The sequence below is a fragment of the Teleopsis dalmanni genome, chromosome 2 (genome assembly GCF_002237135.1).
Source record: "Teleopsis dalmanni isolate 2A chromosome 2, ASM223713v2, whole genome shotgun sequence".
NCBI classification, from domain to species: Eukaryota; Metazoa; Arthropoda; class Insecta; order Diptera; family Diopsidae; genus Teleopsis; species Teleopsis dalmanni.
Window position 1 is genome coordinate 158,652,509 of NC_051847.1, and position 27,378 is coordinate 158,679,886.

General features: G+C 26.9%; 2 protein-coding genes across 4 annotated transcripts; one reads left to right on the top strand and one right to left on the bottom strand.

The window, feature by feature from the left end:
• Positions 1-8,882: 8,882 nt before the first annotated feature.
• On the bottom strand, positions 8,883-26,424 carry LOC119682514 (glutamate [NMDA] receptor subunit 1). The gene is made up of 13 exons (XM_038095975.1): positions 26,222-26,424; positions 23,797-23,919; positions 15,501-15,725; positions 14,161-14,363; positions 13,288-13,453; positions 13,098-13,203; positions 12,875-13,035; positions 12,607-12,823; positions 11,318-11,729; positions 10,708-11,136; positions 9,710-9,882; positions 9,398-9,651; positions 8,883-9,333 (listed from the first exon to the last, which is right to left on the bottom strand). The coding sequence occupies exons 1-13, from the start codon at positions 26,378-26,380 to the stop codon at positions 9,016-9,018; spliced, it is 2,946 nt and encodes a 981-aa protein (XP_037951903.1). The 5' UTR covers positions 26,381-26,424; the 3' UTR covers positions 8,883-9,015.
• Positions 19,732-23,793, top strand: LOC119682513 (putative cation exchanger C3A12.06c). Of its 3 annotated transcripts, none has more exons than XM_038095973.1 (12): positions 19,732-19,857; positions 19,986-20,212; positions 20,874-20,953; positions 21,053-21,133; positions 21,254-21,301; positions 21,420-21,494; positions 21,567-21,611; positions 21,745-22,065; positions 22,338-22,435; positions 23,119-23,353; positions 23,410-23,474; positions 23,531-23,793. In XM_038095973.1, the coding sequence occupies exons 1-12, from the start codon at positions 19,771-19,773 to the stop codon at positions 23,762-23,764; spliced, it is 1,596 nt and encodes a 531-aa protein (XP_037951901.1). In that variant the 5' UTR covers positions 19,732-19,770; the 3' UTR covers positions 23,765-23,793. The 3 variants fall into 3 exon arrangements, with proteins under 3 accessions (XP_037951901.1, XP_037951900.1, XP_037951899.1); XM_038095972.1 differs by having other exon boundaries at positions 21,053-21,301; positions 23,531-23,635; positions 23,703-23,773; XM_038095971.1 differs by having other exon boundaries at positions 21,053-21,301; positions 23,531-23,784.
• Positions 26,425-27,378: the final 954 nt, after the last annotated feature.

The following is a 27,378-nucleotide window of genomic DNA, read 5'->3' on the forward strand; positions in this document are numbered from 1 at the left end:
ATTACCAATAATTATACGTATTTCGAGAGCCTACTATAACAGGAAGGTTGCTAAGTTGCTAAAGGAGAGAGCAACCGGAAGGTTGCTAAAGGCGACAGGTTGTAGACGTCCATCATTACACAATTCAGTCTATAAGAATTCAACATCGCGACATTTCTTTGAGTTTAGCAACGTTGTGCAAACGTTTCAAGGTAGAGATACATAACATACATAGACTTTGTAGTTATCATATTCGCTTTATATAAGTAGTGACATACAAAAATAATGTAAAAGGTTGGGGTATTCTTTTAATATTTAATTTAATGTTTTATAATTACTTACGATCTTTAAAAATGAATGTTAATTTTAATTTTTAAATTAATAAATAAAAATAAAATAAAAATAATTTAAATTAATGAATAGAATTTGTTCATTAATTAGTTAAAGAAATATTTTTGCTACTGAATAATATTATTAAACTTATTATAACGAATTGTTGTACACTTATAAATTATTTTTTAAATTTGTTTAAAAAGTAGGTCAATTGGCTCATTCTGTTATTCGATCTGTTCGAAAATGATAAATAAAAGACACGTGTGCAACTTTATAGAGCCACATAATAACTATAAAATCGTTATCCGCCGCACGTAACAATTTTTGCATATACAAATTTGTTATTGTAATATCACTTGTTATTCAAACTCGCACGATTCCCTGTACTTATGGACTTAATACTAGTATGCATGCAAAAATTATTATCAAAATGCGTAGATAAACAGAGCTATGATATGCAACATGTAAATACTCATAAGAAGTTACATATATATATACATCTTAATAAGTGATTCATATTTTAAAATAGTGATATATCAAATATATTTTAAAACATTTAACATAATTATTATTTTATTCATTTCTAAAATTATAAATCCTGAGACTGTACTTAATGTGTATACGAAATAGAAGCTTTTAATTTACATACATACAATATATTTTTATGTCACATATTATCAAATTATATATGAAACTGATCACATCGTGTTAAATTGTATATGAATGCTCTTTCCTTTATAAATCACATTTTAAATTTAATAAGCTTTCAGTACTGCTTTCGTGCTTTTTTCTTTTTGAAGTCAGAGAAGAAGCAAAATATCAAGCAATGTTATATGGGTACTGGCCTTTGTATCTCAAATAACGATGATATTAGGAAAAGCTTGACTTTATCAGTCAATCCTCAGAACAGATATTAGACAAAGACCTTGTGACAAGGAATAAGTTCACTTCTTCTGGCGGACACCAAAATTTTGATTTGTTAGCTGACAGGTAGAAAGGAGCTCAACTTGAATTAAAGAATGACTTACAAAATTTTTGATATGAAAGTGATCCTAATCGAAAAGTTAACTCTACTGTGAATAGTACAAATCTACAAATATATAATCATAACTTCACTGTTCGATGGAAGAACAACTAACTTGCTACAGCAAGCTGTACATTGAGATCGTTGGTAAACGTTACTGAGCCAATTAAATTAATAACCGAAATGGAAAAAATTGGTCATCAAATACCGAAGGACTTCTCTTACTGCTTATAAATAAAATTAAAATTATAAATCGCTATTAAATGGATGGGATGATATATCCATATTACTCACAGGTTTAAGGTATACACAACATCACATTTTTGTAAAAATGTAAAAATCTTCTTTCAATATTTATTATATTTTCCCAACAATCGCCACATTAAGCTATTCTGAACTTAATTCATAATTTAATTATAATTTATAGTATATTAAAGTGTATACCTAATATACTATATAATAGTATTATTAATGTTAAATTTTAGAATACTCCATGTGCAGTTCCGTAAAGCCGTAGCTAACATATATGATATTGTTTTAATGCGGTAAATATTTGTAAATTAAATTGCTTTGATATGCTGATAGTAATTTGTTTAAAAATATTGTTAATAATATGAACTCTTTGAATTGTTAAGAATAATATTCATAAAATTTTCAAAATACTTTCTAGAGAGGTTTCGAAAAGTAGTCAATAACAAAACTATAACCACCAAAATTATTTTTATATTATTATTTTTTTAAATAATTTTTTTCCTCTTTTCTTACTAATCATACAAGATATAAGTATGAAAAAATGTCTTGAAAATATTAATTCTCATATCTAAATGTACATTATTTGATACTGTACGAGAGCTAATTAAAATTAAATTAAACTAAATTAAGATATTAAATAATAATGAATTTAAAAAAAATTATACAAAGGTGCAAGTTTCACTGCGGAAAATGTAAACCAAATTTTTTACTTACTATGTTATATCAATGATAAGAAAAAAATAAAAATTTTTGAAAAATTTGTCTTGAAGACGGTTCTGTAGTTAATACGTTTCAATAAAAATTTCATTATTATGTATGTAATGCTACGTGAGCCTGCTTTATATAGAGCAAAAGACTGTTAATATTGATTTAAAAAGGTATCTGCTAATAATTTTAGCAGTTACCGGAAAAAAACGCAATAATTACATGATCAGAGTTGGCAACATTAAGTCTCAGCTAGTTAAAGTTGAGGCTATGACTGTGCATCAAAACAATTTATAAATGGTATTTATAAAAATAAATTTACTTTAAAATTAAGTCATTTATTAATGTGATAGTGTTGTTAGTGCTAACTTAGGTAAATTTTAAAATTTTTGCTTGGTATAGAAATAAAATAACATGCATCTCGCAAATGAGATATATGAAAAACTTTTTTGTCATTCTTGTTTCACTATACATGTTAATTAGTTAAGTAATTAAGTAATATAGTAATTTTATAAGAGATTTTTACAAACATATATAATAAAAAACAGGCATGTTTATTTATATTGCTTTTATGTTTAAATTTTATTTAATCCGCTGCATATGTGTTACTATAAAATGTTTTTTACGTATTTTTCGATAATTTTATATTATTATTTTAAATAAACTTTAAAAAAAACTCAATTTAATTGTTTCAAAATAATCTCACTCCAATTATAAATAAATATTATTAGACAAAATATCTTATAAAATTATCTAAAAATAACTTCGATCTGCTTTAAAAATGGTTAATTTTAATTATCACACTTATCACTAAATTGTATATTATCATATTTATTGTCGGTATTTTATAGTTGCTAAACCGTAAACAGATCTCACATGACGCTTATTGACCATAGCCGATGCCATCTTGAAGTGAAATAAAATTACTACAGTGCTAATAAAAATTAGATCAAAATTTACGTCATCGGTCTGATTATAATGATTATGATAATAAATAATGTTAGAAACATTTTTATTGATAGAATGTAATTAATTGGTCATGTTTTTACTAAAGTGGAGGAATATAGAGGAATAAATGGATTAATACCGACCTGCTGGCTGATTTTATAATATTTAAGGTGATAATGGTGTCATCTATACACAATTTCAGATGCAATCAGTATAGAATAGTTTGAAATGTGTGTCAGAAATTTGTAAATGAAGTTGATGATTTATTTACTTATACAACTAATTTAGATTTTTGTAATTGACACATAAGTTTGAAAAAGGAAATCTCATCCAAGATACATAAACATACATAACCAATGTACAACTATAAAGTTGCCTCCTTGAGACAACTAAGTTCAATGCAATATAACTGCCTAATCGAAATAAATATTAAACTGTATTTAAATTTTAGATACCTATTTAATAAACATACTTGACTAAATACCATACTAAATTCAATAAGCATTGGTTAACAAAAGTTTTGCAGTATAAGTTTGCATTATTTATCAGAACATAATTTGCCTTGCTTGTTGCTATCCGAATTCTCTCAATTTCTAATTAATTTTGTTGTACTCATCACAACATTTTTGAAGTAAGTTATACACAAATTTTACTTTCAATTAAATTAAAATTAAATTAAATTAAAATTAAAATTAAAATTAAAATTAAAATTAAAATTAAAATTAAAATTAAAATTATAATTAAAAATAAAATAAAATTAAATTAAATTAAAATCAAATTAAATTAAATTAAAATTAAAATTAAAATTAAAATTAAAATTAAAATTAAAATTAAATTAAAATTAAATTAAAATTAAATTAAAATTAAATTAAAATTAAATTAAAATTAAATTAAAATTAAATTAAAATTAAATTAAAATTAAATAAATTAATTTAATTAAATAAAATAAATTAAAATTAAATTTAAATTAATTAGTTTAAAAAATTAAATTAAATTAAATTGAATTAAATTAAATTAAAGCGAAAATATTAAATCAATTAAATATTAATTAAACTTAATTAAAACTTAAATTAAATTAAATTAAAAATTAAATTAAATTAAATTAAATTAAATTAAATTAAATTAAATTAAATTTAAATTAAATTAAATTAAATTAAATTAAATTAAATTAAATTAAATTAAATTAAATTAAATTAAATTAAATTAAATTAAATTAAATTAAATTAATTATAAATTAAAATTACATATTTTTTTAAAGTTTTTAAAAAAGGTTTTTTTTTTAATAGCAAAAACCATTTTGTTTTAACACTCAAGCGCCATCTACCTATTTCAGAATTAGATTATTAGTTTTCCCTTTCAATCAATAAGATTTAATTAAAATTTGATCGAAACAATAAAAGAGTTTTTGTCTACATTCACATCCAATAAACATACTTATAAATATATAAAAAATTCATATTTATATATATTTCAGATTATAGATTATCATTTTTATTTTCACACCTTTAAATTTGTCACATGTGTATTTGAATACTATATTAAAAATAGATATTGAAACCAGATGGATGTGGTAATGTATAAGATTTTAATTTGACAAAATTGAAATTTTATTTTCAAGTTTATGTTAATAAGTGGTTTTCATTATATCAAACAGGTGTGCGCGTATAACAGACTACTTCAGGCAAAATATTACCTTATCCAGTGATAAAACATTTTAATTCTGTGTTTCTAGCATCTGGGTTTTGGGAATTAAACTTCTTTCTAGAATACGCAACATAATTTATAATTAGTAACAACATATGATATCTGAAGTTTTTTTTAACAAAATGTTGAATATTTTATTCAACAATAAATAAAAATAAATAAAAAAGAAGATAATTTTACCTGCAGTCCAATATATGTACTATGAATTGTAAAGTCATTTCTAAGTTCGACTACAATTACAATTAGGATAATTTTTTAGTGCGCACAACTTACTTTGTTTAAACTTAACTTTTACTAGTATCATATAAAAGAAAAGTTATTGCGATAATACAAAATTAATTAAAAAATAAATTTTTTTCACATGTAAATATATTTAATTATACTTATCTATTGTTGAAAGTTTTCTCGAAGATTTCTCCAACACTTCAGAGTATGTAAACAAACTTTTATTTTGTATACAATAATTTTTTATTTCTATATGATTTTTTTTAGTTGATTTTATTTAACACGCAATATCTACAACCAAGTTTTAACTAACCTAAAGCGGTAAAAACCATTTAAATATAAATAGGTTACAAATTAAATAAACATGACCATTGGCTAGTAATCAGATAAAACCAATAATATTTTACAAAATAAAAAAAACTAAGTAAAAAATTAATTAATATATTAATGACTTACTTAATTACATATCAAGTAAAAATTTCGAAGATTTTATTATTAGTTGGAGTAATCCCAATAAGCTGTAGTGTCAATATATTAATACTATTTATAAAGATTTTATTAGTAAAATAGTATTAAAATAAATAGACATTTTTCAAATTAACAATAAAAATTATTTGTCGTATATTGAATATCCTTTATTTTAAGTATCAATTAAAACATTTCATTTTATAATTTAAATATAGAAAGAAGGACATAGTTGAATTGAGTTGTGTTGGCAGTTAAACAAATCATATATAATGTTCATACGGTGTATATCATATGATATAATATTCATCAACATCCTTTATAAACACTGATAAACTTATTTACAACTTATTTTCAATAGTATAAAAGATTAATATATGAAAGAAGTAAACCTTATTCAACTTATCTCGTTTTATTAAAGGGAATGGGATTCTCTGTCTGATTTGGTTTATTTTTAAAATTTGTTAATTAAACTTTTCAATAAGATTATTTAAATATTTTGATGTGTGAAATTGTATAAGAATGGGACGTAATGCCAATATTGGCATTGTATTTTAATTAGAACCTTTTATGAACCTTTTACAATGGATCTGTGTATATTTGTTTAACATTGAAACCACATTTCGATATTTCTGCCTGATTCTTCTACAAAAATTATTTATATTTCTATTTAGCACTATTCGCAGCTTTAAACGTATTTTAAGCTTTATTTATCACGATTTAGAGTGTTAAATAAGTACAGTATCATTTAAATGCGGTAACATGTGCGTTTAATCTAAGAAACAATAAATTTTATAGGCAATTCATAAAAATCAATAATTTTATTGTTTTATAAACTTACTTACTTTTCATAATTAAAATAAATAAATTTTTATTATATTTTGGAACTGATGTTAACATATTGAAATAAAATGAACTGTTTACTACGAGCAAACAGAAAACAAATCAAAAAGAGTAATTACAGTTGGCGACAAGCTAGTGTAAAACGATTTCAGCAAAAGGTTTCTTTCTTTCTTTGGATAGATAGCCAGATATTTGCTTTATTGATATAATTTCAATTACAATGTTTCTTAAAGCTACAGTTACATTACTACAGATAGTTCTTAACATACATAAGTATTTACCTAAGAGTTTTTAACATTATTTATTTAGACGTTTCTTGTTTTGTAATAGTATTTCTAATCACATCAATTTTAATTTTTTCGAAAAAATTCGAAAAACGAAAATTACATCATTAGATTGTTTTTCTTAACACTACCTTAATTATACCTAAATCTAGCTTATAGCTACTATTTACAATATTTACAAGCAGAATAGCACCTACTGCTGCTTATTGCTAGAAGGTAGGTGTCTCTTACCACTGCATTCGAGCAGCACAATCCATGCGAGTCAGAAGGCAATGCACCACCCCACCATGACACTCCACCAATGATCTCGCTCACCTGTGTACAGCTCTCCCACTGCGTAGTGTCAGTGACCAATTCTTCTATGTTGCATTCAAACACGAATCCATTAACTCATTGTATAGTCGGAACACTTAGTGCAAGGCATAGTTGCCACCAAGAGAAATTCACTGCATACTATATATTTGCTAGCTGTTGTTGGCTGCTGCTGGCTGCTACTGGGAAATACCCAGTATTACTGCATTTCACGTACACGGATCGTGTTGATTCACAGCCTGATCAACACGACCTCTCTCGGCGATGACAATGCAATGAATATCTTTCTTTGGAAATATTCTCTAATAAGTATAGTTTTGTTATATTGAGAAAATATAAGACGACAAATTTGTTTATCCGATTTTTATGCGCGAAAGATTAATTTTAATTAAAACATTGATAAAATATTAGAGGCTGCAAGCAGTTATTGAATGAAGTCCTTGAAAACAATGAATAAAATTTATGTATATATGAATTTAAAAAAATCTTAGAATATTTATTTCTTGTCATATAATAAAAAAATAATTCAAATTTAAATTGGTTGGATGGAAATTCAGTTTAGGTTTTCAGAGTATATATGGAGATTAGAATAGATTATTTTATCGATTTTCACTAAAAATATAGTGACAGTGCTACCAACCTAATCAAAATGTAGCCAGAATCAAAGATCCCGCATAGATTAAATATACAATTTCACCTTAGTATAAAATTAGATTCTTAGATACTTTAGAAGTATCTAACTGAAGTTTGGAGCAACTTCTCAGTGATGATGGTATTGATAATGTAACATTGTAAATATTGAAACTCTAAAGCACGGAAGAAGACAGATGTTATACTCTTGACATTTTGTATATTAATGCAAAGCATTGTTTTAATAGTGAACTACAAAATTCTAATATTTTCCGAATAAATTATTGTAAATTAAATTATACCATACTTATTAATTTTATTAATTTTTTTATTGTATTACACTGATTACATACACACAATAATTAACAACTTATTTTACTTTGTCGTATTCATTTTTAATTTGTTTAACATTGTATTTGTTTGTTTTATTCGAAAATTTTCAATAATATATACATTTAATATGGTATTAAAATTTTTTTTAAATAAATTTCTTTGTAATACTGTATTAAATGTATTTTTAAAATTTCGTAGTGATTATGTGTTAGTTTTATTTATTAATTAGACAGTACATACATCGCAATTATATATTATATTATATGTAATACTCGAACTTGATGAGGTGTTACAGTGTTATTCAATAAAAAAAAATTGTGAACAAACAGTAACAAAACTTTTTTAAATTACTGATTTTAACTATTATATAAAATTTAACGGTTTAGTTTACATTAAGACTATATTCATTTATTATAGTACTAATTCTTATAGTACTATTATAAATAGTTTTTAACTGTTATAGAAAGTTAAACGCTGTAGTTAACATAAAGACGTATTTATTATAAAATGATATAAACAATGTATTTCAATATATAACAAGTAATAATAATTTTTGGCACATGTAAATAATATAATTTTTTTACCTCTTTTAAAAGAGGTAAAATCTTTCAGAATTATAATCCTACCAATTGAATTCTTTATAAAGACGAGTTAAAAAATCTGATTGATTTATATAAAAATATATACTGTTCTATATATATATCAATTATCAAATAATATCAATTGCAAAATAAAAAAAAATAATAAAAATAACTAATTCTTTACTTGAATATATGTTGTTTTTTAAATCTGTTTTAAAGCGATTCTAATAAAAAATATTTTTTTTGGAAAAGTTACAATAATCATTATCAAGTAATTATAGGATATCAATTTGGATTCAAATTTGTCAGTAGTTCAACATAGTAATTGTCACATTAATCTACTGATAGTACTTTAAACATTAATTTTTTTAAAGACTATAACAATAACTAAGCTAATTTATACCACTAAGTGTGAAACATCACTAGTGTAGCCTGGGGAAAATCGTGGTGGCATAAGATTTCCTTGAGGACGTAATTTACCCAGTGAAGGTGTATGTAATCCAATTGTTATAGAGGATTTGCTTCCATCGTTGTTAAAACGACGATTCCGGAGTATATCTGAATCAGATGGCCAAGCACACTCAGGTCCCCGTTGTCCTAATCTCGGGTATCGCCTTTTATCGACAGCTAAACTTATAGTTCCAGTTCCATGAGAATTTAAACCAACATTGTACTGACGTTGCATAGCTAGAGAAGCACGTATTGTTTTACGTTTCTATTATTGATGAAAATTTACAAAATAATACTAATATTGAACAGTTACACATTAATCGACTTACTTCAATAGTACCCCGCCATTTATCTGCTGCATGTCTGGCAATATCAAGTCGCTTCTGTTTTTTAACTTGATGCTTTTTATAAATTACCTCTATTATAATTAAACAAATACCACCACCAATTCCAGCTGCCACTAAAATAAAGACGCCTGCCATGTTTGTGAGACCTAACGTATTTGGTGTTTTTTCAAATTGTTCACAAAGTTGTGCGTTACCGTGAAATATCCATTCCTTATCTAAAGCCTCCATAAAACCACCTTTAACATTAGAAAGAAGTAAGTAGTATTTTTATTTTAATCAAAGTATTTCACTTACTTTCATGAAATTCTAATATTGCTAATGTTACCGAATCTGTCCAAGGGGAACCCTTCTGTAGGCCTATGCCGTAGCCGCTGCGTCCAAATAGTTCCCCAGCTGTTACAAGTTCACAGTCTTTAGATGCTTCATATTCAAGTCGCGATGAGTCCCAGATAAAAGCCATTAATTTACTAAATAATTTAAAATTAAATTATAAATTTATTAATTTTTTATTAAAAATTTTACGTTCTATGACAAGGAATCTGGTTCAAACAGAAAAGAGTAGTGAAAGCAAGGAAATTTTTAAATCCAAAATTTTAAATCAACTAGATAATTGGGTTAATCATACAGCCGTCTAAGCTATCAAATATTCATTTTCAGTAGTCTTTTGAAGAATAAGTTTAATTGATCGTCCACAATTTTCGGATTGCAAGTGTAAGAAATTAAACCCTGTGAACTTTGAACAGCAATTGCAATAGGTATTTATGATTTAACAACAAAAATTGATAAAACTCTAAAAATTTTAATAACGCAAATTAAGCGTATGTTGGTTTTGTGAGTTATCATATGGGTTCACGGTTCAATTTCCAAAATTGCAAAAACAATTTCAAAACACTTGCGTCCAAAATATATATAAAATATATATATATTTGGTCAATTCAACAGATTTTTTAAAGAACACTGATGATGGATGTTTGGCGATATCTAAAACAACTGAAAACACTAAACTCAAGAAATAACTTGATTAAAAAATTTCTTTTGGATTTAAAAATTTTCTCATTATAATCATCCTTAATTTTTAATTAAAATAGGGAAAACTATTATTTGAAAAAGGGTTTTAGGAAACATTCACTCATTAGCAATTATAATAAGTAAAAGAAAATCTAAAGGCAGGCTTAGAATATTAATTTTTGTTAGTATATATAATAAGTTAGATAAAATATTAATTAGAAATAGTAGAAAAAACGAGTAGTAGGGGAAGAATAGGAACACAATAAATTTTCGTTGCCTGTTACCCCTTTTTGACATCCTCTATTGCTTGTTCAGCTGTATCGTAATTATTAGCTTCCATTGTGCGATACATATTCGATAATTCAACTTGCCGTCGGAAATACATATCGACTGAAGACCCTTTTACCGTAGCACAAGTCAAATTTTCCATTGTATTTCGTAAACGAGCATCGTTTATGCCACTCAACTTTGTTTTGGGTCGTTCCAACACGAGAAAAGCAGCTAAGTTGGCAGTATATGAGGCAACTATAATCATAGCAAACCCAGCCCAAACCATACCAAGAACACGTGCGGAGAAACTGCGTGGTGTGCCTTCGCCAATGCCACTATTTAATAATACACCCCATGCAAACCATATAGCTGAGCTAAGATTTAATGCTTTCTCTTCATTGCTGTCAGAATGCGAGAGCTTAAATCGTCCAAACGGAGAGAATCTATGTAAGCAAATAGTAAAAAAAACTTTTGTTATTAAAATAATAATCATTCAAACACCATAAGGATGTATATTACTTTAAGTTTTACATGCCAAAATATTTCGCAGGTAATATTTTTGTAATTTGTAATATTTTTTTAATTAAAAATTAATTTTTATATTGCAAGGGAAATTGATCTTACCTATCAAGTAAGTATAAAACCAGTGCTACCACATGGACCGACACCATTACCAGTATCCACAGCGTGTTGCTAAATGGTTGCAAAAAAGACACCAAAGTACTCGAACGTGATGGTTTCTTTTCGAGTATTGTGATGCCTTGATATTTGAAGGGTTTTGAGAATTCTATGTACTCCGCACGCTCTGGATTAATGGTGAGTGGTGCGACAATCATGTCGGCATGTTCATTCACCAGTTCACCGATTAAGCCGGTCCATTCTTTGCGTGCGGTCATTGTGCCAGTAGTTTGATTTTTAAGTATATAATGTCCAAATTGTCCATCCGGCGAGAGAGCCAAATCATACGTAAAATTGATACGATTGGAAAGAGCTATTAAAAGATCAATGCAGTAGCCGCGACAGCAATTTTCATTTTCTATAAATAGTTACAAATAAAATTTATGAAAAATACTTGAAGAAAAGAGCAATACACAATTTATTTAATAATTATTTTTACATAATTAAAACATAAGAGTGGTAGAGATGACGTGTTTGTCAAAGTCATAGTCACCACAAATAAAAAATATGGTAAGTATGGTATTAAAAACATATATGCAAGATTGGTCATTTAAGAGACTATTTCGAAATTAATTGATTGCAGCAGCAAATGGATCCATAACACAGTTATGAACTTTAATGGTAGTTGGATATATTGAACCTTCTGTAAACTTTATTTCCTTGTCATTTTATTTTCAAGTTGAGTATAGAGTTGAGTTGTAGTAAATCTCTAGGTTAGTCATACTTTCCATTCACTGATTAATAAGATGGATATCGGGAAAGATATTGATATTTGATGATTAAATGATCTATTATCTCTTTATAATACTATAATGTGTTGTGATATTCTTACAAAAAATCATAGTCATATATAAAGAAAGGTAAAAATGTGCCACCACGAATTTTTTCTATTAATCTATTCGAATTTGTATTTATACAGATAATGTAATTTAAGCGGCTTAAATTATCTCAAATTTAACCGTAAACCAATAATAAACTTTGATTTTCGTATTAAGTGATGAACATATAAAACTTATTGTAACAGATAACTTAGCATTATTATTCCAATCGTAATAGTCTGTTAAGCATACCACGCAGTGGTTATACAACTATGGCTAAATAGTCAATAAATTCAAAGCGAACAATAATTGTTTTAAGAATCATGGAATCATAAGGAAAACTATATAAGGAATAAAATTAATAGCAGAGTGATAAAATATTCAAAGATCTTGTATATAACAAATATACTGACTTACCGGTTCCTAGTGATGCATTAAACATTGGACATGGAATTTCATCGTCATAGCAACTATTGTCATCATCAGTCAATCGACGTACATAAACAAAAGGTTTTTCTTCAATTGTAAGAACTTTCAGATGTGTTGGTATCATAATACCTTCAGGTTTTTTCTTTTGTTTACCGGGCCACAATATTTGACTATCATTAATTTTAAGGCGCATTTTAGCTTTCTCCTATTGAAATGAAAAAATACATATATGTAGGTGTGAAATTATCAAACTAACCGAATCATAATAAAATTTTCCAACAACTTGTTTCTTCTGTTTTTCCCGTATGTTTGTAATATCGTAACCGGCATATATTCTATCCCCATTGTCATCAAAGGCTATTTGACCAGTTTCGCCAGTGATATTGCGAGTCTTCAAGTATTGGAACAAACGCTTTCCTATCATGTTACAATTTGAAATTAAAATAAATCCACGTATGTTAAATAAATTAGAAATGTACCTGATTCCCAATTGACTCCAGAGTCACCACAATCTTTTGGAGCTTCAGTTATTGTTTCATTAGACATCATTTCTTTAATGGCAGATGCAAGCACATAAACACTATCCTATTTGTACGATTTTGGAAAATAAGTATCATAAAAACTGTATTAGTGTCATGAGTAACATTAATACTGTAGCATAAGTCTCACTCTAATGTGTCCCTTATCGCTGTTTGCATGCTCCAGCTGTAGCCCCAAAATGCCGTCAGGTGTGTTGTTTGCGTGTAACGCTTGTTCAGTTACAATCCAAACATGTCCGGCCTGAGTCATATTGTTAAGAGCAGAGTCATGAAAAATAACTTGAGCATCTTCGGTGCTAAAATTCAAGAATAATATTATAATTTTTAATGTCTGAGAAAGTACTTATAATGTTTATATTTAAATCTTAATTAAAATTAAAATATTAATATTATAATTATAAAAATTTTTTTTTTAATTCCTTCGCTATTTGTACATCTGGTTTATAGTAAGAAAACATTAAGTACTTGGTTGAATCTGATGAAGGAAAGTTTTATGTTGACATTGAAGATATTATTCTAAACAAGATCTACGGGTCGTGTTCTCTTGAGTCTTCGAGTTTTCGTAATAACAATGATAAAATATTAATTAATTAATTCTTTTTCTGTTCTTCAATGTGGAAATATTCAATCACCATTAAGAAATCACATTTGAAAATATTAATATTTTGGAAAAAAAAACTTGTAAATTACATAACTTTTATATTTGATATCTATCAACATGATAACAATGTTGAGGCTAGTTCAGTCAGTGCACTTGAGCACTTTTTCTTTCTATTAACTGCGAGGTTTCTTCTTAATCCTTCTCTACGCCTTACTGGATTATAGATTTGCATACCTCCCCAAGGATTATGGGGATTATATCTCCAAATAGTTCATTATTTTAATCAATTCAAGTAATATAATGGATGCTTTTAAATTCAGTAAAATAATTTTTTTTTAATTTTTGAATTTTATTAATACACTTTCTTTAATTTTTGAAAGCAATAAACGCCTTTGAACTTGCCTTGCATAAACTAAATAGACTCTTGATTGTGCAGTTTTCATATCAATCAAATGTTCTGCAAAGCTTTCCAATTTCGGCTCAAATTCCACAATCAATTCAATGTCAATTCGCACATCGATATCATCATAATTGGTTTGTGAAGTGGTTTGGAAACGACCTAAAATTGCTCGTCCATCTGTGTCGGAACTATGAATTATTATAACCTAATCACAGAAGAAAAAAGAAGAATTTTTTGTATGAATAAATTAAAAGAAAATAGAATTTAATCTAAATGAAATCATTTTCAAATAATAAGTTAAATAAAGAATTATTATTATTAAATTTATTTTTGTGATTTATGTAATATTTTAAATTTAAAAGAATTATAAAAATATCAATAGGATATATTGAATCTTGATAACAATTGTACAGAATTCAGAGTATTGAATACAATACATAATATTATAATAGTCATTCTTAAGAGATTTCGATCTAATATAAAATATATGTCACAGTTATACTTAAACAATATTCAAATATGTATTTACATTATACAATATTTTCATTATACTATCATTTTCTTACAATAATTTTATTATATATTATCAATTTTTAATTGTTCACTTATTAGGTTGCTGTTAGAATTTAAGAAAAGGTGGAAAAAAAGGAAAATTCATTAATTGCTTTCTATGTCTTTGTCCAGGACCATAGACGTAGCGACTTCAAAGTCACTATGACTTTCAAGACGTAGCGACTTGGAAAACGTTATTCCATAGGAAGACAGATATAACAAAAGTAGACTTGTTGAATTTCCTTCGTTTCATCTGAGAGATCAATTAGTTCAACAATGATGATAGACTGAGTAACAACGGTTAGTGTTACTAGCCTCTCCCAACAAATTATGACTATGGGCGATTTCTATGGGCTATAGGTGTCTTCGAGTCAAAATAATTGTAGTTGTATGAGCACGCACTGTCTCAACTTCATCTAGCACGTTAAAGCTTTAAGTAAACTTAATGGCAGTATATTAATAGCAGTATATATAAGTAACTCTCTGTTACTTATATAATAAATTTAATTTGTGACGCAATAATAAAGTCGATTCATTAGATTTTAATATAATAATCATTCACTCTACTTTATTAGACTAATATTAATATAAAAAATGTTCGACTTTGTTTAGTTCAAATAAATATATTAATAAGCTTTTCATGAGCAATATGCTTTTACTTTGAATTCGTATATTAAAATACACACACAAACAAACATTTGTACTGGTTATTGTCAATTACTTTATAGCAATATTATTACTATATCATCACAATTTAAAACTCCCATAGGGAAATCTATTTTATACTTGCCTTCGTATAGCCAAAATGGCTAAGTATTTCCAACCAAACGTCTGCTTGGTGATAATAAGGTGGCACGGTACGTAAGAAGGAAACATGAATGTTTTTATCGGAAAATGCGGCATCACGCGAGGATATACCAATTACAGGAATTTGATAAAAACCACTCGTATAACTGACAGCTGCAGGTGATAAATCTCCTGAGGTTTGTTCATGTGATACAACGACTGCATAAACCTGAGAATTGAAAAAAAATACCATAAAAATGTGAAAGAGGAAAATGGAAATTCTGATAGAGTGTATAAAAATGTTGATGTAAATGTAAAATGTGTTTACATCTTCTAACAACGATAGTTCATAGACGTAATCAAAGGCACTTACATGTTTTGTAGAGATAGTGATTATTAATATAAAATCGATATTTCATATTTTTGATATTATATACATATATACATACAGTATTAAATAAATTCATAATTTCATAAATCCCATTGAAAATATAACAGTAGGCAACAATCTGTAGGTGAATAATAATATATTAAATTTACGATTTGCATTCAATTACTGGTGAGATTACACAATTTCCGTATCATTTCCTTTCAATAAAGAGAACGACGCGGTACTAAAATATTATAATTGGGATTAAACTGTTGAATAGATGCCAAAGGAAAAATGGAGCAATGAATTGATTTTATAAGTACACATTTGTAACCAGATATATATATGGATGTGAAAAGTATTTTAATAAATTATTTTTTTCGTTAGAAATACCTTATATGTTAATAAATACCCAAATGACGTTAATTTCAAGTTTTTGTATTTAAAAATTATAATTGGTTTTTAACTTAATTTGTTATGTTTTCGAAAGAATAAAAAGACTATTCGTCTGAACTGTTTTTATTAATGATTTTGGATCAAAATTTCTTTTTAGGCAAGCTATTTTTGACACCTTTTATCTTTGTTTATATTTAAAATGGATTAGAAAGTTGAATATATTTTAATTTTAAAATTGATTGATAGAATAAATGTAATGCCAGCTGATTAATATTATCTTTCTGAATCAATATGATTTGTTTGAAATTTTGAAATTTAAATGAGAGTTTTTTTTTGGAAAATTATTTCTTAGAATTAATATTAGTTACGTTTAACAATACAGAAATTCTATCCTATATATTAGTATAAATCTATAAAAAAAAGTTTTAAAATTAAGTGATGTACTGTTGAGCCTTTTCCGAGTTAGTACATTTGGACACTTTACTCTTTGATAGCTGTGGAGTTTCTGCAAAGTCCCACAAAAAATAAAGATTTAGAAAACTTAAGAAAAAATTTTTCTATAGCAATAATTATTTAAAAGCACTCATACGCAATGTGATAGCAAATTTAAAATATGTGCAATGATATAGTCACTATACTCACTAACATTTAACACTATTTAATGTTCAAAAGTATTAAGTGATAAAAATTAAGATTTCTGATGATGGATATTTGGTAGTATGTGGACCAAATATATTATGGTGAGTGCGAAATAATATTTATCTCATAAAAGTTAAATTTTTCTTATTATACATTTTTTTAAAAATGTGTGGTTTCTTCTTCGACCTGTGTCCGATTTAAAAGCAAGTAATTCTTGTTTGAAAATAAAATTAACATTTTTTGATTAACAATCTACTTAATTTCTTTGTTTTAACTGTGTATTGTGCATATCTATTGTTGTCTCAGTTTAGTATACAATAAATCCATACTATCAGCTATAATAAATAAGAACTTTAAGCATTTTTGAAAAATTAGTATGTACCCAATATATGAATATCGTAATCCTATTGGACTAGATAAAACAGCATTTCACTGCCAGTAATTAATTTTACGATAGCATACAAGAAGCAAGAGGTGGTAAAAAGGCGCCAAATTCTAATGGAGTGAAGATAGTATAGAAAAAAAAGTTGATAGTCTACAATGCCAAACACAGGTTTTAGAAATCTAAAAAATATCTAAAAACTATAAAAGAAAATAAATATAACATTCTATTGTTCCTATTGTTATAACCATATATTATAAGGTTATAACATATATTATAAGGTTATATTATAAGGTTATAACAATAGAAATTGAGATCACTGTAAAAGTTAAGAAAGAATCGTACAGATTATGTATTATTTTTGAAGTGAAGTTATTCATGAAGTTATTCATATTTAATATTATTCGTAATCCAGTCAAGTCCAAAGTACAGTCATCAATATCTTATGCTGATGCTGTGAAGAAAGGAAGTACAACCCATGACCTTCAGTCCAATTCCCACTTGCTGGCCTCCTACTTGGAGAAAGTTTTGGATTATATGCAGGCACAGCTCAATACAATGATGAAAACTATGATGCAGACCATGTTACAAAGTTTAATGCCAACCTTAGCTTCTAAATGAGTACATCAACACAACGCCTAAAAATTGTTACGTGAAATGCCAATTCCATTATAAACAAGAAACATGAGGTCATCCAATTCCTGAAAATAGACATCATGTTGATCCAAAAAACATTTTTGAAGTCAGCTATCCAACTTAAAATCCGCAACTATGTCGTCTTCAGGTCTGATAGAGTGTCAAGAAGAGGTGGAGGCACAGCCATCCTGATTAAATTTAGCAATAAGCACTATGCTACAACCAACAACCTTTAAACGCTCGAAGCAACATCCGTAGCGGTCGAACGCCAGCTGAGCTTGCAAATGCTTCCAAATGAGCTCGAGGCTCTCCTCAACAACGACACACCAAATTTCCTAGCCGGCGACATGAACGCATACCATAGCAGCTGGGGTGACAGAAATTCAAACAGAACTGGCAGGGATATTGGTGGGCTCGTCACAGAACACTTATGGCAATCTGACGGTTCGCGACAGGTAAACTGACACATTACGGCAGCCCGAAAGGCCACGTAATTGACTTCGGAATATCAAAAAACCTGGAGCCGAACGTGCACATAGAGGTCCTTGATGAACTGGACTCGGATCACAAACCAGTCCTTTACATTCTTGAAAACTGCTCAGTAAACAACATGAATCCCACGTACGTAACCACCGACTGGAGCGCATTTAAGAAACAGGTTGATGTTGCAAGTATAAACAATTGTCCAGAAACTACTAAGGACATTGACGTCTGTATCCAGAATCTCACACTCAAGATTAAGGAGGCCTTGGATAATAGCTCCACCACCAAAATCAGAAAACCAAGTAGTTATTTCTACCCGCCGCAGTACATCAAACAAATATTCAGGCGGCGAAATGCGATTCAAACATTTGCTCAAATAACTGGACACCCGATAAGCAGAAGAGAAGCCAATTGCCTCTCCAATGAGATTAGGAAAAAAATTGGCAACCACAGTAATGAAAAATGGTGTGAATTTCTGTCAGGAATAGATACAGGTAACAAAACCTTCTGAGCTTTGAATAAGTACTTCAGGCTTAAACGTAAACCGACAGTGTCGCCTATTCATGGAGCGATCAGCATGGCTCTCACAGACATAGCCAAAGCCGAGGCTTTTGCAGATTCTTTGGAGCTGCAATTTCAACCCAATGTTGATATTAATTATGACATTCAGGAGGAAGAAATTATTAAAGAAGAGGCTGGTAATTTTAAGACCAGATCCGCACCCGGACACGACAGTATCAGCAACAAATGCCTGCGTAATCTCCCAGAAGACGCAAACCAATGCATCGTTAACATCATCAACTGCATGTTTAAGCTTGGCAAGTTCCCAAAGGCCTGGAAGTTGGCCTCGGTTGTAGTGTTTCTTAAACCAGACAAGAATCCCTTATTTCCGCAGAACTAGCGCCTCATCAGCCTGCTTCCAACTCTGGGGAAGCTAGCAAAACGAGTAATTCTGGCTAGGTTAAAAACAGTGGTAATTCCACCTTAGGTCCACCTCAGGAGATATGCTGATCTATGGTCCGTCATTAGTTAAAAGATAAATAAATGACAATAATTCTAGTATAGTTAAAGTTTAGTGTGGGGCAGGGATAAGCCCCCCAGTCACAAAAGAGTAAAAGTGTGCACTAACTAATAGCACTAACTCAAATCACAGCAACAACAATATATATAGTTTATTTGTAGTTTATAAGAGAAAAATAATTAATAAATTGTTTTAAAAACAAAAAATTGAAAATTGATCCCAAAAATATTCAGTTTTTGTTTTTAAAATTTAATTTACATTGAAATTTGTGTAAGTAATTGTTTGGAAAAAAGTAAATATTTTATTATAAACTTTCATGAAATTTCAATATTCATAAAAGAAAAAAAATGCCACTTTTTGAGAATTTCAATACAACAAATCAAACTTCACCACATTTTGAGAGACATGAAAGTTTTGTCAGTAATGTACTCCGTGTAAGTTTACATAAGTTTATAAGACTAACATACTATTTCAAATTCAAATTATTTGAGTATGAATATTATCAATATCAATAATTACTTTTTTACCAATATGATCAATAGAAAATAATGTTTATCTTTAGATACCATGTTCTCTTATCCTAATTTTACCACCAAATGAGCGCTGTGCCTACGTTGAAGAATATCCTGAGGAATGTAAAACTGCAAATTTTCTATTTGACTATATGCACCTTTATTACTGTGTCATAAGATTTCCATGGGAACCATTGACCACATTTATTGGGATACTGGTTTTAGTTTTTGTTATTATGATTTTGTTTATGATTTTATACAATAGCGCGGACAATTTGTGAGTAAAACTCTAACAATTATATACATTATTAATGTATTTTATTTCTCATACTCTGTTTATTTTACCCTGATTTATAGTTAATGCAACAAAAAGAAATCACTTTTGTAATTCTAGTATTTATAAATATTTTAGTTATTACTCGTTGATCATTTTTTTCATGCATTATCCTAAGATATATATTTGTATATTTTTTTATTTTACTTTCTTTCGAAACCAAAGAATTGTTTCGGTCCCATGTATAGACTGCTCTCTAATATTTTATTAGTATATATATTATTGGTCATAAAAACAACAAAAAGTTAAGTGTCGAATTTGCATTTACATTATGTCAAAAGTAACACTTTTTAAATGTACTTATTTATGTGGAACTCGCTTTAAAAATTAACCTTCATTTTCAACAATAGCAGTTTGTTGAAACACATTAATTTTTTTACTAACATAATTTATATTAACATTTACTGTATAATATTGAATTTGATATAGAACTTTTAAATAATCAAATATTTATTGTTTTCTTGATATAAACAGCTATGTATGTATATAGTAATAATCCCTTCATGAAGGTATTATAGTCACTTTTTTATTTTATGTATTACACATATTTTAATTTGTTTGTTTTTAGATAATATATATTTATATTACGAGTATTTTCCTTCAGTTTTTGTCCGTCTCTGCAATCGCTCTCGAATTTACTTGGACTTAATGAAAATGTCGCTGGAGTTACATTATTAGCTTTTGGTAAATAAATTGTTAAATTAAATTAATTTTTTATTTTATTAGTTTATTTTAAATTTAACAATTTAATAATAATTAAGTTTTTATAATTAATTTTTGTAGGTAATGCTGCCCCAGATGCTTTCACTAGTTTTGCTAGCTTAATATTTGAAGAGCGCGTTATATATTCTGATGTATTTGCAAGTATGTGCTTTGTGTATATGTTCGTCGGAGGGGCGATCGTTGTTAGTATGCCATTTAATATTCGGCCCTCAATTTTTTTGCGAGATATTGGTTTCCTTTTGCTTACCGTGCTTTATTTAGGTGAAATTCTTGGAACTAAAAAAAAGGTTTCTCTGATCCAAGCAATATGTAAGTTGTCATTTGTATGGATTTAATATAGCTTATAAAAATGATCATTTATTTTAACATTTTATAATTTACTAATATTGTGATATTAGAAGTTAATATTAACTAATTATCTTTTCAGCCATTTTATCCATTTACATAATATATATAATAGCAGTGATCGTAGATCAATATCTGGCGAAATATGTTGCAAAAAGTATACTACCTCATGCTTTATATACAATTATATTTCTTAATTAATTTTCTTATAATTCTTTTCGACGAACAGAAGTGGATGAAAGAATGGAAAAATTAAACACATTTAATATTAGTGGTTTGTTGCATGTATTTTTATTTATTAACAAAATACGATTATATTTCTAAAATAAGTCTATATAAGGACTTGATCTGTATACTGATTTTTAATTTTTGATTTTTTGGTTTTTGAATTTCTCAAATTTTTTTAGAAAAGACTCAACTTGATGATTTACTCACTGATGTCGGTCTTAATGACAAAGCATTGCCTAAAAGCGAGGAATCAGGTGATGAACCACCACAATATTCTTTTTTGGGACAGTTTTTCTTAACTATAAGTCCATTTAAAATTGATGACTGGAAATCATCTCATTGCTTTTCACGTTTGATCATGATTATTTCAATACCTATTATCCTGCCTTTAAAAATTTTTATACCTGTGGTAAATGACGAATTGCCTCTAATCGGCTGGTCCAGGTTGTTAAACAGCATCCAGACCATTATTTTACCGACATTATTTACATATATCATTTGTAAGTCACATTTTTATAGAGCACTTATAATATTATTACGCATTAACTTCAGAAAATGAAATTAATGCATATTGAAGGGGAACACCCGCCATTTAAATATATAATGTAAAATATATTTTTTTAAATAGCATTAATAATTAATATTATATAATATGATTGATATTTATTACGGTGTGTAAAATTTAATATAGTTAAATCTTAAAAAAATCTAATTATTATAGAAAATAATTACTACAAGTAAACTACTACATGATATATTATATATTTTGCAGTTTCACCTTATTATTTATATGTGCTAGCCGCTACTTCTCCGTTCGGAATTTTATTATTTATTTTTACAAAAACAAATACTGTGCCCTACTTTTTTTCTGTAAGTAAATTTTTATATATTAATTTTATTAAAAAGGGTAGGAAATACGGGTATGATATAAGTGTGCATCTCGAATATAATTTGTATTGTTCAAATTTTTTGAATATTGAATATTGAAAAATAATAAAAATTTTTTCTATTCCAAAGTGCCAAGGTGGAACGTTTTTAATTTAATATTGTATAAAATGATACATATGCAGTTCTTTCATAGTTTTTGTCTACATTTCGTGATAATTTAAATGGATGAGTAGGTCTTTTACAAGACTGGAATGTTAAGAATATTGTAAAATTCTTGTACTATTACTACGAATATAATTTTATAATCATTTTCTGTCTTCAACTCAGATATCAATAATCAAATCATATTATTTGACTACATTTGATCAATAATCAAATTTGTTATAAAATTACAGGAACAAGCACTAGAATAGATTTAAATGAAGTAATATAAACCACATAAACTTCATTATAATTAATTTCAGTTTACTTTCATTAAGAAGTTGTTTGGAAAGAGGATTATAATATCATTTTAGCACTTAGTTGTATCAAATTAATGTTATTAAAAATGATTGAATTTAAATAATTAATAAAAAATTTTGAAGATGCATATTTCATATCTATTTCCATATCTATTTCTCTGAAAAAATATAGGTAACAATATTTTAATTAAAAAAATTGTCTAGTTTTATTCAATTCTCGGGGTATTTGGTTCTATATTTGTTATTTACTCGGTTGCTCAAGAAATTATAAGCGTCTTGGCAGTGATTGGCTACTCTTCTCAATGTAGCAATTCTTTTCTTGGCTGCACTTTGCTGGCATGGGGTAATAGCATTGGAGATTTGATAACGAACACGACCATGGCAAGATATGGCTATCCGAAGATGGCGTTTGCTGCTTGTTTCGGTGGACCATTAATAGGTATTTTATCTTTTTGAATATAACTTATGAATTATTTTTAATTATTTCAACAAAAGCTTCACTTGTTTGCATTGGCGGTACGACAACAGCCCGAATACTAGCTACCGGTGCTCCTTGCGAAGTGTGTTTTTATTACAAAAATAATTATTTAATATAATTGGATAATTTTTATTTCAGATAGCGAAAGGTTTATTTGGAGAGAATTCTGAAGTCTTTCTTGTGCTTTGCTTAATTTTTTCAATATTGGCTCTAACTACAACTAATTTCCATATGCGTCGATGTGTAGGTGTATTCATGATTTCACTATATGTTTTATACGTTATTTTTACTGTTTTATGTGAATTTCAAGTCATTCACCCATATGGAACAGATCACAGTTTAGATGCCAAAATAGAACCAGGAAACCTTTAATTTTTATAATAAAATTATATATATAATCTTACCCTTTTTTCAATTAATTTATCACAAACATTGAAAACCGTCTTTATTGGATTTTTATCCATACGTATTGTTTTATCATAATATGTTACTTTCCGTGGGACATATTGTTGATCAAAATTTAAATGCTGAAATACAAAAATAATAACATTTATATTAGGTATTAAATATTAAGAAGATAATGAAAATACGCAGTTGAAAATAAAATTGGTGATAAATATACTAAAAATATATAAGAAATAATGTAATAATAAAGGAGATTTATTTAATTTTAATTTTTTAGAAAACGATTAAAAATTTCTTATATAACTATAATTGGAACAAATCTTCTTGGTTTTTCAAAACTACTTTGTACATATAAACTAATAGTAATTTTTTCCATAGTGGTTTGGACGCTACGATTGAAGTTGTTAATATCAGTAACAAAGAAGACTGAATGTATTAGTAATAATTAGGTGAACTACGGTTATCACTTAAATCAGAAAACCCTGATGTCAGCTGCCGGAGGAATCGTTAATTAGAAATGAAATCATTGCTAGAAATTGTTTTAATTACTCTGAAATCATATGCATTTTCTGTGTATACAGTTAGCATCGAGGAAATAATTCTTGAAATAATCCTCTATTATAGAATAATTTATTACAACATAGGATGATTAAATGTGGATATAGACTTATATGTGTGAAAAAATGGGCCTACGGGCTTAAACCTTCTTTTTTACAACTCATACTTTTTCCTTTTTTTCATTTGAGAATTACCATTAGCTTTAACTTTATATTATTCTAAAGTTTATACGTAATAAAGTTGGTATGTTTGTATAGAAAATAGTCCAGCGAAGTTATTGACATGCCTCGTAGAGATATAAGTATTATGGTAGGATTGATGACAGCCATTAACAATAGGAAACCATGCTAAGTGTTGGAATAATCCTATCAATGACTATTATCACAGCTGTTGAGAATATGAGGAAAGTGGTTCACATTTGGCCTATATTTGTTTGATCATTGAATACTAATCAGCAGGACGGTCTCCTTTAAAAAGTATCTTAGGGTTTTATATTTTACTTATACCTGAAGTGATTGAAATAGGAAATACATTGTGTTTACTAAATTTTTTTCCTATAGATTTTTACACTGAAATAAAATTACAAACTATCCATTTTTTAAACTAACTTCAAGTTTAGTTTAAATTTTTTAGATAGTTTCACTGGTAGTTGGGTACACATTTCTCACGGTACTTTTAGTTAAGCTTGGAGTACAGTTTTTTTAATTATAATAATAAAAAAAAAACTCAATGACATATCAGAGTGCGAGATGAAATCTTAATGACACAAAGACGAACTATTGTTCATAATATTTACACTTTGCTAATGTGATAATCGTATTGTGAAATTAACTAATAATTAATAACAATTTTAGTTATTTATACGTAATTATTAATTAAAGGTATGAATCTTTATTATATTATATTTAAGAGCAAGCTATAAAAAATTATTCCCACATATGTGCAAATATTCACATAATTTAATACCTAATTATGATATAATGTAATTAATATATTTTACGGCATTGACTTCAGAATTTTTCTTGGAAGTTAGTAATATTATACTAATATATTTTTCTTTTTAAATATAAAGTTTTTTAATTCAATATAAAAAGTAGAGTTATATTGGCAAAAAGACATTTTTTGTGTGTGGGATAAAAAAACAATTATTTTAAAAATACATTTAGTTATAACAATATTATTTGTATAATTTTAAGAAGTCATGTGCTTCTAAATGTAAATACATAGAATATATGAGTATAATGCTTCAAATTATTAAATCAACAGACTTTACTTTAATTTCGATAGATTCAAAGTCTTAAAGCAAACAATATTGTAAGATTATATAATTTATTCTTGTTAGTTTAAACGATCTTCTCCAGAGATAGTATAATATATGTCATAAGTAGCCTTGTACAATTGTTCGTTCTAATAATAAAAATATTGTAATGTGAATACTAATTTTTCAAATTCTGTATTGTATGCCTTTTTCTCTCATAAATTCAATATTTTCAAACTTCTAGGTCCAGAATGAATAACTAAATGCATATATAGAGTGTATACTCATATTATACAAAAGAAATGACAAACAAAAAAATTATAACAACAAATATATCCCAGTAATTATAACCAGATAACTTGAAATAATTGGAAATGAATTTTAAATGAATTTCAAAAAAAAACCTTTTTAAGTGTTTTAAATGTAGATTTGGTTAATTTATTATGTAGTCGTTATTAGTCACTTTCAATTTTCTTTATTTGGAAATTATTAACCTTACAAATTACTTACAAAAAAGGTAAGCAACTTCTTAAAAGATAGAAATTAAAATCTAAAAAACAATGCATAATTATATTAAAGAAGTATAGAGTTAAAATTATATAACGTACCGCTATTGTGGTCCGAAAATGTATTTCACTATCATAATCATTAAGCACTCCTCCGATATTGTATGTTGACGGGTTTTCTGATCCTAGTTTCTGCGATAATATTGTTTTGAAGCATACGAACCATATAAACAGGGACGAAATTTTTTTTTTTGCTATCATTTCTTTTAAGAATAAACGTTTTTTATGTTGAGGTTTTTTTAACGATTAAGTTGATGTAATCTAATTTTAAAAATAGAGAATTATGAATTTAAAAACAAATAATTAATTGCTATTAATTGTAAATGCTTTTATTTCAAATGTTTTGACGAAATGAATATCATTAAAATGACTTTTTAAATTTTATTATGTGATACATATTTGTTAGCGTAAATATCATTAAAATGATATTCATTTCGTTAATAAAAAAATTTTAATTAAATTCAAAGATTTAAAATTCTTAAATCTAAAGTTTGTTCAAATTCATATTAATACACCTTTTTAAGTTTCGTTTCGAAAATATGAAAATATATTAATAATAAAAATATATTACAATAATATAAATTATAATTAAAAAATGTAGATATTCAGAGAATATATTACTTATAAACGTACATTTATTTTAAGTAAATGCGAGAAAAATTAGAGTAGCATTCCTATATGCAATAAATGCTTTTAAATTTTTTTACGTTTATTATTAATACTTAAGTAAATTTTAATATATATTAAGAAGATCTCTCTCACTGAACGTACTACACTACATGATCATATGTTTTTGACATTGTTGTTAGATATTTACGTTCTCGCCTGATAAATTTTCGCCTACGAAAATAAATCATATACCACTTGTTGCAATTGAACGTATAAATTTTATATTTCCGTCAACAAAAAACGAAACTATACAGAAATAGTAGAGTTGAGTATTTTATAAACATTATTTTTATTATTTATGTGTATATTGAAAGTCAAAAATTAATCACAATTTTCTATTTTGCGTTTGTTTGAAATGTGACGTCGGCAATGAACAATGAATTTGTTTTCGCGTTTATTTTAATTACTTTTTAAATTTTATTATGTGATACATATTTGTTAGCGTAAATTTTGTAAATATCTCTTTATTGAATATATTATTAATGCAAAATAAAATAATTTGTAATTAAATAATAAATAAGTGTTTGTGT